Source organism: Sylvia atricapilla, chromosome 7, assembly GCF_009819655.1.
Source record: "Sylvia atricapilla isolate bSylAtr1 chromosome 7, bSylAtr1.pri, whole genome shotgun sequence".
NCBI lineage: Eukaryota > Metazoa > Chordata > Aves > Passeriformes > Sylviidae > Sylvia > Sylvia atricapilla.
In genome coordinates this window covers 18779517-18792087 of record NC_089146.1, presented here as the reverse complement: position 1 = coordinate 18792087, position 12571 = coordinate 18779517, and the positions used below count along the sequence as shown (strand labels likewise).

The following is a 12571-nucleotide window of genomic DNA, read 5'->3' as shown; positions in this document are numbered from 1 at the left end:
TATGTTCTTGTAGCAGAAGAATGTAAGAACTTTTATTTACATTACATCACAAAGGGGTAATTTTAATTCAGATTAGTGGTGGTATCTCCTGAGACAGACATTCTCTTTTTAAATTTATTTAACCAATGATTAGCTATTATGGTTCTTTGAATTAATTAGTCATTTTTAAGCTGGTGGGAATTAAAGAATTAAGAAATTCAGGAAGTAATAAAATCAAAATGTGAACTTAAGGATTTATGGTCACAGTAATCATCAGAATGTAACTTTTAGCAATGACACTGCAAACACAGTACAAAGATAATTTTTTTTGTCCTGATAAGCCCACTTTTTTGTACTCAATTTAAACATGGCTTAGCAAGCTGAATTTCATATTGATGAGTCTACATTCATAGCTATTCAGTTAATAGATCATCTAGATTATATTGGTTTTAAGTGGTCCATTTATATTTAACGTCTCTGAATGCAGATAAAGTTTTTTCATAATCTAAGCAATTGTTTAGTGACATTCTGTTCGTGTTACATAAAGAACATTTTACTGTTTCTTTCATTGAGAACATGATATTCATTTGACTTAACTTATTCATTTCATGGTGTCTGGGAAGGCAGAGGTTTGCAAATGCCAGAAAGATACAGATTGTGATGTGTAAGGTTATCACCAAATCTGTACTTTTTGCATTTCATTCATTGATGGAGATTCTCAGAACCTCTCTACAGATGAACTTGAAATACCAAATTATAATACCCGATGAAAGATCTTTCCTGCTTTTGAACATTGCATGAAACATATGTATTTATATAGAGGAATGGACATATATAATAAATACAGTTTTCTTCAACTTTCTAATGAGTTGTTGTAACAAAAATCCTGCCTCAAATCAGCTGCATGCTGTAGTGTCAAAGTGGGATAGGCACCTGAGGGAGTATATCTGGTACACATTCAAAACATACTGTTTCCAATAAAAAGCTTCAGTCGTGCAAGGTTCTGAAGTGGTTTTGTTTTTCTGGGCCTTCAAGGGCAGACCAAAGAAACAGAGCAGACCAATTCCTGGTGAGAGGCTATTCATCAATCTCATCATACAATAAATAAATTTATTTGGTCGTTTTGAGATGCTCCTAGAGTTATTCTGATTGTTTTTCTGTTGTCACTGGTAAAATTTCAAAGATTTCAACTGTCAGACCCATCCCGAAGAGCTGCAAGAGGTGCCATTCCATAGAGTTTCTGCTGTTTATTCTCTAAACCATGTATATAAGCCAAAATAACTTGTAATGCCTACCCAGCCCAAATAAGGCTGGGAAACCTGTTCCAGATTTTGAAGATTTAGAAGAAGTAAAGGTATTTACTACACCTAATTTTACAATTTGAGTGCCATAGAATCATAGTTGTGTTTCAGATGTGTGCTCTAAATTATACTATATTGAACATTAAACTGAAAGATGATTTATTAAGAAAATAGGTGATGGTGACATTTCAGTATTTGAGTATTTGTCTCATTCTTAGGGAGGATTATTAATTTACACCATTTGCAACCAAAAGGCAGATCAATAATGTTATAAATGTGTTCTGACCCTCAAAATTTATACCATGCATGTGATGGTTGAGTTCTTTGTCATAAATTCAGTCTTTCATCCTGATGTCTGATTGTAGCAGGATGAGCAGTAAAATCCTTATTTATTTATCGTGGGATGCTGTGCAGGACAGGAGACCTATTTAACCTCCACACATATCCCTAGTGCCCAGCATTTACTTTTTGCAAGGGGACAGCTATATATAGTCCTGAAGATAAGGTTATTTCTATCCTATGAGTCCTGCTGAATTAGGACTGAAAACAGAAATGCTGTTGGCAAAGCTGTCACAGTTTTTTAGTTCACTTTTGCAAATTAGTGACCTGCAGCAGTGGGGGCTGGGCAGGCCTGCAAGTGGAAAGCAGGGAAGTGTCAGAGGCACATTCCTGCATCTTGTTACAGATGTAGCTCATGAAATGTCTTCTCCACCTCTTGGCTCCATGTGACTGACCAGCGCCTGCCACAGCTACATGTGGTAAAGAGGTAGAAGGAACACTCAGTTACTGAGCATTTTAACCAGCTAAAAAAAAATCTCAGAGATTGTTATCTTTCCTTCCTTGACTGGAAAGTTTCTGATCTAATGTATCTGGCCTAGATGATCCTGCTTGTCAGTGCCTGTCCTTCCATTTCTCTAAGCAGGGGTAGTCAACCCATTTGAGGTCATGGTGTTGATTTCATTAATCTTGCATCATGAAGCAACCTTGTGATGTAAGTAATCAGGTAAGTTTGCAGATTAAAAAAAGGTCTCAGAACCTAGAGACCTCCTCCTCCCTGCTTAGGAGAGAATGCTCTCTCCTTTCAAGAGGATATGACCTTTCTCTTCTTCTGCTGGGAAATTTCCACTCTAGAACCTCAGCTGAGCCACTCTAGAACATCTCTATCTTTGGGGACAGTCTGGTAACAGTATTTTTTGGGTCTGGGATAAGAGGATCTTAACACCTCACCCTGGAAAGCTCTTTTATCCTAATAGCAGAGTCCTGGAAGCATTCCTCACTGCTGGACAGCAGGTACCTGTGCAAGGAGCAAAGTATGTGGAGGGCAGGGGAGAATGGTCTAGAGCTGTGAGAGGAGCAGGTGGTGGGGAAAGCACCGTGATGAGGCAGGGAATGGCAAGGAGATAGCGACCAGAGGAGTGGCAGTGAGGACTTTAGCTAACAGATAACAATTGAACAGCACAGGGACTTTGTATCACTGTCACCTAGAGGCTGTTGTGTGAATCCCCCAGCTCTAATAAAGTCTGATACACAGTCATAATTTCTTCCAAGTATTAACCTATGTATCTTCTGTGCATGTAGATATTAAATAGTTGCTTGATGTCTGCTTGGGTATTTGGGTTATGAGACAAAATGAGTTCCAGCAATATACTTCTAGCAGATAAAAAATCATCAGAAAATGTAGCATTTACAAAATGTAATTGAAAAAAACCAAAACGCTGGAAATAAATCATAATGTAAATAAGCTATGAGAGTTGCAGCTGCTTGATTACTTTCTTTTTAAAGAAAGTACTTGAGGTCAAATAGATCATAATAGATCTAAAGAAAGAGAATTTATGAAAGAAAGAACTGCTGCTGCTCTACTTATGTTTGGCTGCAATAGTGAGTGACGTTGGTAATTATTTTTCTATTTCTGAACACACAGGAGACATAGACCACCACTGCAGTTCTTATGAAATCTATTTCTTTCCATTTATTCATTAGTAAATATTAGCTCACGAATGCTGATAAATATCTCTCCTTTTCAGCCATCTGATTCGCTACTTGTGAAATGGCTGTTTACATTGTGAGACCCAGCAATTCCAACAATGTTATCATCCGAGTGCAAGCAGCCAGTGAATTTTTAGAGGCTGTCTCAGATGGGCCTGTGGATGGGAGGCTGCTCTTATCCTCTGCTAATAAATGCTTCATCTTTGCTTGTAATTGTGGCAGAATGAAAATGGTGCTTAGGAGCCTGGCTGTGAGATTGCTGCAAATGGCTGCGACCTATGTTTAATGTAGTGATGCTAATGAATTCTGAGAATTAATTTTCAGCTAAGAAAGCATGATGGAAGATACTAGAATTTCCAACGAAGTAGTGGATTGACTTTTGTCAAGGCAAACATACAATTTTTATTTCCTTTTCAATCTCTACTTACTTAGCCTTACTGTTATTTTAGATCCAAAAATAGCAGACTGAATGTGATACTTTCATCATACCTTATTTGAAACCCATCTTGTAGTAGATTTGCTAGTCAATTTGCTCAGTTCAAACTAATGCACCACCTTTGTTCTTAGTTGGGTGGTTTTTTGGGGGTTTTTTGGTTTTGTTGTGTGTGGGGGTTTGTTTGTTTGTTTTTAATTTCCATGAGCCAAACAATTTGGCTAAATTTGCAGGTGCAGCACATTTACTGGTTTTATGAATAATTGCAGTATGGTTGATGTTTGACAGTGCCTGAGCTAACGTTTCAAACTGGTCTTAAATGAATGCTCAGGTGAGAAGCTGAAAACGTTTCAGATTTCTTTTTTTCCTCAGAAACAAATCCTTCATCAATAGGACTTCTTAATGTTGTTTTTCACTTGTACAATGCACACACTGATTTCAGAATATTTTGTGATGAGTGAAATTGTAAAAGCTGTCTTGTTCCTGTACTCTTTCAAATGTTAATGTTACTGAATTTTTGTTTATTACTTCTTGATACCTTTTTTCCGGTATTTATGTTATATACGTTTTTTCTCTGAATTTACTGGCAACTTTGAACTCAACCACTCATATAATTAACTTTTCCACACGTTACAATTCTATGTCAGAGTGCAGGTTAGTAGAAAACTTCGTGATAATTCTCACATTTGTGCAGGCTTTAGCATTAGAGGAGCTAATGCTGGTTTTTTTTTTTAATTTTTTTCTGAAGAGCATTATAGTGTCAATGGTGCCTGCAGTAGGATGACAATGACACCTTATTGAACACCTGCAGTGACACTGGCAGTCTGATGCATCATTTTGCATTAGCACTTAGGTGGTGGCCCAAGAATTTTTATTTTACAGATGATGTTGAGTAAGAACAGCAGCAACAGCAGCAGACATTCATGTTGCACTAAAAGCAATACAGTTGAACTGACAGTCTGTAGAAGCAGAATATTAATAGGCTTTTTCTGCATAGAGAGGAGTAAGGACAAAGGAATATGCACTGAGAAACATAAAGGCTGTTTTCAGTGTCACATGACAGCTTTCCATCCTACATTCCATCACAGCAAGCCTGGTGAGACATCAAATTGGCACTGAATAGTTGAGTACAGACTGAGCCCTCAGTACCTACAGTGACTAAGCTGCAAGCTGTTTACTGCATTTGAAACATAATAAGGAGTAATTTCCAGAAGTGACTGTGTCAAAACTACTGCTGTTTGAGGCAAAAGAGAGTGTGCCTTACACACTTCAGTTCCCTATGGCCTACCTGCTCTTTCTGCTGCTGTGTTTTTAAAGTGCTAGAAACTTGCCGTTTGACTTGATGGATCAAATCGGCTCTAATGGAAATGTTAATTCTCCTGTCAGTCTCTTCCCTGAAGTTGAAACACACACACGAAGTCACAGACGCGAACTTAAGCAGCTCTTCCTCACCCTGGCACAGCTGTTAGTTACTAACGCTCTGCTTTGTTGTGTCATCACATTAACCATCTGAAAGAACTCTGAAGCAGGCACAAACTTGGCACAATAGGAGGTGTGCTCTGTCTGAGCTTGGAACAGAGAGTTTGATCACAGGATCACGTTGATGTGTCTTGTGTCATTAATTTAGTCATCCTGCAATTTAACGAAGTTTTGATTGTGTTTCAAGCAGAATCCTATGTGAACACAGACTGCAGCAATATCCTACTGCCAGAGAATGAAGGCTGCATTTAGATGAAACAATAGATAAACATCGATTGTTGAAAGGTGCACACAAAGTGAATAGTCAGTGGGGGATTGGCAGGATTATGCAACAGAAGCAAAGATAATCCTAAAGATCTCCAAGATCACCTCTTTCCCAGAACTTTAAAACATCTGCCAGACATGAAAAGCTCACGTTTCAGGCATGCAAAAGAGAAGCTAAGAACTTTTTTTCTCAATAACGTCTCTTCTTGTTGGGCTTCCACAATGAGTGCAGCATCCGGGACATTTAGATTTTTCACCTAGTGGCCATGTATATAGAAAAACTCTCATGCAACTTCTGTCTGTGTAGTGTCCCTGTGGGTGCATTGTTCAGAGCTCAGAGAATTCATATTAATGACTGCATGCCACCAGGTCAAAGGTTTGCATGTTCTTCACACTTTTGATAAACACAAGATAATACTGTTTGGAACTGTATAATTTTTTTAAGAGAATCCACTTAAACTCTAGTGTTATTATTTGAAAAGCAAGTACCTTTTGTGATAGGACAAGAGATAATTGAGAGTAGATTGAGATTAGATATCAGAAGGACATGTTTTAGGCTGAAGTTGGTAGATGTCCCATCTCTGGAAACAGTCAAGGTCAAACGGAGTGTTCTGAGCAACTTGATATAGGTGATGTCCCTGTGCATTGCAGGAGCTGTGGACTAGATGACCTTGAATGGCCCCTTCCAACAAAAACTGTCCATGATCCTATGATGTAGATCCACTTGGATTCAGTTATAGTACTGAAAAACTTCAAATGAAATCAAATTTAACAAGAACATTTATATATTAACAGCAAAACATAAATACCGTAAAGTTGGAATTCTTGATAGAATGGTAAAAACCATGCAAGCTTTTCAGACTGAAATCTCCACTTAAGATACTTGCCATCAATCTGTGAATTTGTATAATGTGTAGCACTTGTTTTGTTCTCTTTTCCTCTGTCTTCCTGATTAATGTTGTCCTTTTCAAATGCTTTTTTCCCTTTTTCTCAGGAAACATGAATTTAAACAGGATTGGCATGGATCATATTGTCTGCGTGGGTGTATTGACTTTTAAAACTCCTAGATTACAAAAAAGAAAAGGGGTAGGGGAGATTGTCAGAACCTGTTCAAGGGTAATGATGGATCTTTTCATGGAGGGAAAGGACTGGTATTTATAGCCTTGCACTCAGAGGGATGGAGATAAAGCAGGTTGTGTTGCTGTAGTGTTCCTATCAGGAGGCTACAGTTCTAGCCTATAGCAAAATAGTTCCAAAACTGGTAACACATTTTACAGACTTTTTTTTCTGCACTAGATGTACGGAAGAAGTTAGCAAAATGGTTTCGGGGAACCTAAAGTGTTAAAGTTATGTTCAGAGATATTTCAGGATCATTTTAAGACCAGACTTTAGTCTTCAGTAAAGTTTTGAGGTGAGGCTAAACTTCAATAACTTGCTAATGTGTTTGGTAGTATTTGAAATCAGTGTGTAGGATTTTTGGTAATGTAGTTTAAATTTTGTACATTGTTATTTTTATTACTAGAATATAAATTCTAAAAGCTATTAAAGTTTCATTGAACTTTTGGCTAAAATGATAGTTTTTATTTGTGATATTTGGTCCTGCAAGGGAAGTACTTTAGGTACTTATTCAGCAAATATGAAAGGAATTTGTGAATTCATCAAATAAATTCATCTTGAGCTATAATTTGCTAAAATTATAGATCCTAGAAGGGAGGTATATACTGAATTGCAGCACTTTCTCACATTTTCAAATAATGTTGTTGTTGTTGTTGTTATTATTATTATTATTATTTGAGTGAGATTAATAGAATGATTTAATATTATTAATTAGAAGATACTTGAAAGCAGTCTTATCTTGTTGGATCATCCTTCTGTTTGAACGGTATTATTTCAGCTTTATTATGCTGAAAAGAATTCAAATTTTGTGATGGCTTTGCCAAACTTAAATCTCGTTTATATAAATTAGCATGGTACTTTATTTTATGCTGATTTGATAGGACATATTTCTTTACTCATTACCTGTTCCTATCAAAGAAAGAACTTTGGTACCCTGGCTAGCATTTAATTCTGACTGATTTCTTTCTCTTCCAGACTGAATTATACAGGTTTGCAGGATTTTCTGTAATTCTTTTGCTAACACTTATCATTGTGATATAGAATATATCTACCCGTAACATTCATTTTAAAAACAAAGCTCTATATCAAAGCATTCTGATTAGTGTTGTACCACAGGTTTCAGTTGTAATTTTCAATAGGCTGTATCCTGCAATTCATAGTCAAACTCTCATTGGAGAATAGGTAGAAAATTAAAGTGAACAAAGTGTTGTCTATTCATCTTAATTTTTATGTGTATTAGCTGTACAGCTCTTACAGGATACGATGTCATTTTTTTTTCTCTTCTGTAGTTAGGGTTAAAAAGAGAGATTAAGTGAGCTCAAATTTGTTGTCTTTATACTAGTACACTTGTAGAGTGCATTCACTTTGCTCAGTATTTTATGCCAAATTTATTGCAGTATGGATGAGTCTTGTTACATGTTGAGGAACTCAAATTTGTGGAAAAAGAAAACACGGTAACAGCCACACAGTGAGCTGACTCAATTCAGGCTGTAATCATATAACATTGTTGTCTGAGACCCCTATTTCTCTGTCACAGGTGTCTGATCAAAGACTTTGAAAAGCGCCCTTCGGTCACCCATCTTTTGGAACACCCGTTTATAAAACAAGTACATGGTAAAGATATGTCTTTGCAAAAACAGCTGGCTGAGCTCATCCAAGAACAGCAGCAGCTAGGCTCTGCAGCCAAAACAAGGTACTGTGTGAGGTACTGTATGTAGCAACATCTGTGCTGTGGCCCTCCTTCCCCACACATATGCTGGAAGTCCAAATTGAAACTTTGAATGTGACTTTTATTGTTCCAAATGATCGTATTAATGCATTGACTGGCAATATTATTAGCAACAAGTGCTGCTTGCCATGTGAATGTAAGAGTCGTGTTTTCCCTTTCATATTTTTAAAGATAATTTCATCAGCTATAATGCAACCTTCTTTGCATTTCTTTCTCCCACTGAACTCTCTTCTATATTTGTTCTCATTTGACTCAGTTAGAAAGCTGTTGATAGTTCCGGAATGTTCTGATTTGTGGAAATAAATATGGGCATGAAACATTTTATCATACTTTGCATTATATCATACTTTGGTAACAGATTTTTTGAAATATACAGCTGTGGGCATTCAAGTGACTGCTAGAGAAAGTTAAAACCAGAAAATTTTGAAGTTTATTGTTTTATTAAATGCTATTAGTAAGAAGGCTATTCAGTACTGAAAGTAGTTGTTTTGCCTATAGTTTAATAATAACGTCTATTTTTTTCTTTAAGACCAATAGTTAATTTTAAAATGTGCTTAAAAACCAATGCACTTTTATCAGCAGAAGTGGCATCTTTTGAAGCTGATTGTAAATATGTCTTAGTTTAGTTGTTGTCCAGAGGGTGGCAGAATTTCACTGTTTCAAAAGAGAATTAAATGCAAATGAACACACTGTCCCAAGCTCAGCAATCATTCTGTAATATGAAATTCTAAAGTAGATAAGCTCTGGCCCATTATTATAAATAACCACCTACTAATGTTGATGAAGTAAATTAGGTGTTATGATTCATAAGTCATAAACACGTATATACTTGCATCCCATAAAACTGTGGGACTTAAATGCTGAAGGCCCAAACAAAAATGTCTAAGTTAAAATAAAGGAATGGTTGTTAAGTACAGTTTCAAGGTGAAGCTGACTTCTGTGGGTGGGTTTTGTTTGTTTGTTTTGTGGGGTGGGTGTGTTTTTTCATGTTGATTTCTTTGTTTGTTTTCTGGGAAAATGTATCTGGAAATTCTCACTGTGGGTGGGAGTTATGCCAGCATTACAGTAGAAGTTACTGTTTATCTAGTTTCCCAAGATTCCTTCCCCATATAGCACCTCACAGATCACATTGCCTACAGCTCTAGTATGGCTGGCCTAAGAGCTATAAGAATTTTTCCAGCTGTTGACCTGATTGCACATATAGACAGAGTGAAATGATCCTTGTGCTAAAAGGAGCACTGAAAATGGATTTGTCATGGTATTCCAATACATTCTTCTGGGACTGAGCTCCATAATGTGGAGTGACAAAGAACCAAGACCACGACAGCATTTCTTTCCTCAAGCCTTTTCATGTATTAACTGGGTGTGCTGTGACAGACAAGCTTCTGCACCTTAGACATGACTGGACTATAAGAAGGATTTTGCTTCCCAGCACCTAGTATGAATCAGTGCTCATCTAAGGGAGTTTAACTCCTTGTCTGCCCTGTCACCACCTAACCCAGCTTAAATGTTTTGTTTTCAAACCAAAAAATCTTTCTGATTGTTTTAGCATTGTACCGTGGTATCCTTACTTCTTCTGTGAAGCACCAACCCATGTGATCAGAGTTGAGAGCATGTTCTGTGAGGACAAAAATCTACTTACTGTTTACCTCTGAAATTGACAACATATTCTTCAGAATAATATTCTAAGGATTTTAAACTTGATCAAATTGGTACAAGCTTTAATGAGATAGCAAAAGTACATCCCTTTAAAATATTAAGTCTGTGGGCCAGACAGTTAATACTGGACTAGAAACATAAGATTATTACAAAAGAACAAACCACCAAGAGCATCTAATTATAATTTTCTCCAGAGGATTGACATAGTCTCATAACAGTAAAAAATTTGGCTCTGTAGTAGGGATGTTGTACCCTCTAGAAAAATTGTTACCAATTAAAAGCCTTTAAAACCTCTGTAATGCATCTACAACATAATTTTCAATACAAAATTTGACATGCAGAAGAACATATGACCAGATGGTACTGTAAAAAATTTACTGGCATTCATTTGTACTGATCTGTGTAAGTCATCTGAATGTATGGTCACCACTTCAAAGTAAGTAAGGCCAATTCAAATCCATGTTAGGTAAAATGTTTCTATTACAACTTTGAATATAGTGCATGCTTTTTCTGTTTATTGATGTACAATGAAATGTACATGAATTTCCTGGTGTTCAGAAATAAAGAAAAATAGACACCCATTTTTATAGGAGTAGAGCAACACTACATATCGATTATTTAAAAGATAAGTCAGAGAAAATGTTCTCAGAGCACAGGCTGAAAATTTCCATAAACTAAGTAAATCATCAGTATGCTTGTGTTAACAGCACTTCTTCTTTGAGGGGGCCCAGGGAGTCATTGGTGGTGACAGCTGATCAGGAGGTGTCTGTGTTTCGTCACCAGGACGGTGCTTTGGATTTGTGTCTTTTGATTCTTTACTGACTCAACGCCTGTGGGGTTTTAAATAGGATTCTCTTTCCAGTGGAGCCATACCAGTGTCACCTATTTTGGTACATCACTTCAGGTCACTGTGGCTGAGAGCAAGCCTCCAGACTTGAAAGTCAGTGCTAATGACCTAGAGCGCATGAAGGAGAGACATGGAGAACTGATCTAGCAGTGCACTGCTAGTGGAAAGGAGAGAACTGGCTTCTTTTTCTCATTTTCCCTCAGCTCCCAGGAACAAACTCCTGTTTCTGTTTTTATTGCTGTTTCAGGGATTGTCAAAAACCTTCTACAGTAAGAGGAAAAAACGAAGCCAGCAGTAACACAGATAACTTTCTACTCTGTTAGTGATTGCAGAGTCGTGCCTCAGGTGGTATGGCTGAAGTGAAGGAGAGAATGCTTCACATGACCAGGAATAAGCAGGAGAGTGGTAGAAACAGGCTGGCCCCTTTTGGCAGGATCATCTGGGTTGGCCTCTGGAGTCACAGACTGAAGCATCACCTCATTTTAGTTTCTTTCATTCTTCTTTTGTCAGCTTCTTTGTGTGCAGTATAGCTAGGCTTAACTTCAGTACATTTCATCAGACCTCTGAACTGAAGGGGCTCTTTATTGACCTTAAGCTCAAAGAAGTCTGTTAAGACATATTTGTTGCTATCATCAGTTTCTTGCTGATGAATATATTGTTGTTACTTTTCCATGAAGCAACTTAATAGAAAATTTTATGTTCTGATTTCTTTCAGGTTAAAAATTTTAGTAAAAATAAAATCTGCTCGTAAAAGACCACTTTTAAATTTAAAAATAACGTTAACAAATCATCCTGCTTTTTTACTGAAGAAGATAACTCTTTGAAACTTCTCCACTAGTTCTGTTTTTCCCTAAATTATTTTCGTTAGTGAGATGCAGATATCTTCTAACCTTTTGCAAATAGGCGTTTTCAGAAAACCCAGCCAGAATGCCCCTCTTTCCACACTTCCAGTGAGGAAGAAGATTCTTTTTTTCATCTGTTGGCATCTTTTACACTGAACTTCTTGTGTTTTGGCATTTCAGCATTAGCACTCCACTCCTACATTGCCTGTGTTTTTTTGATTCTCATAAGGAAAAACTTTTTGAGAAAGTCTAATGTCACAGCTGTGTAAGGATGGGCTCTGGGTATTACCTTTCTTATCCAAATCCCTTTTATAAGCTATCAGTTAACTGACAGTGTGTGTTTTCTAACAATACCAAAGCATAATTGCTAATTAGCATCAATTCACTTTCCGTTAACAGCTTTGGCATAGTTACAATTACATGAAGTTTAATTCTAAGAAACTATTCAGTGTTAAGTAGTCCACTAATTCTATTTTTATGAAAGTTCTTCAATCCTTGAAAAATAAAGGTTAGTACATCAGAACATTGCTTCACGTGTGTTCATTCCAGCCATGCTGAATTTTTCTTCCCCATCTATTCTAAAATCAAATACAGAATTCCTTTTTAACACATGAATACTGATTTCTAGTTCATCTTGGGAGTCATAGCAGTCTTATTCCTATCAATATATAGCTGCCTCTAGGCAGGAAGCATTTCTTAAAATCAGAGAGGATGCTTTCACAGGATCTCACTCAGTTTTTTTCCTATTTTTTCTTTTTTTTTTTTTTTTTTTTTTTTTTTTTTTTACTATCTCACTTCTGTATTCACACAAATGCTGTAAGATGGTTGTTCAAATAGTGTTCTTACGCATGGTAACACTATGAGAACAAGAGATGTCATTCATTCCTAAAGACTTGTACCTCATGTCGCATAAAATGGGAGAATGGAGGAAAAAAG

At 36.7% G+C, this 12571-nt stretch overlaps 1 protein-coding gene across 1 annotated transcript in view; it reads left to right on the top strand.

Moving 5' to 3' along the window:
* Nucleotides 1-8913, top strand: part of LOC136363519 (myosin-IIIb-like) — a 75034-nt gene extending 66121 nt beyond the window's left edge. The window contains exon 9 of the mRNA XM_066322839.1: nucleotides 8096-8913. Within this exon, the coding sequence (XP_066178936.1) occupies nucleotides 8096-8276 (181 nt within the window). The 3' untranslated portion in view covers nucleotides 8277-8913. The remainder of the gene's footprint in view (nucleotides 1-8095) is intronic.
* Nucleotides 8914-12571: the final 3658 nt, after the last annotated feature.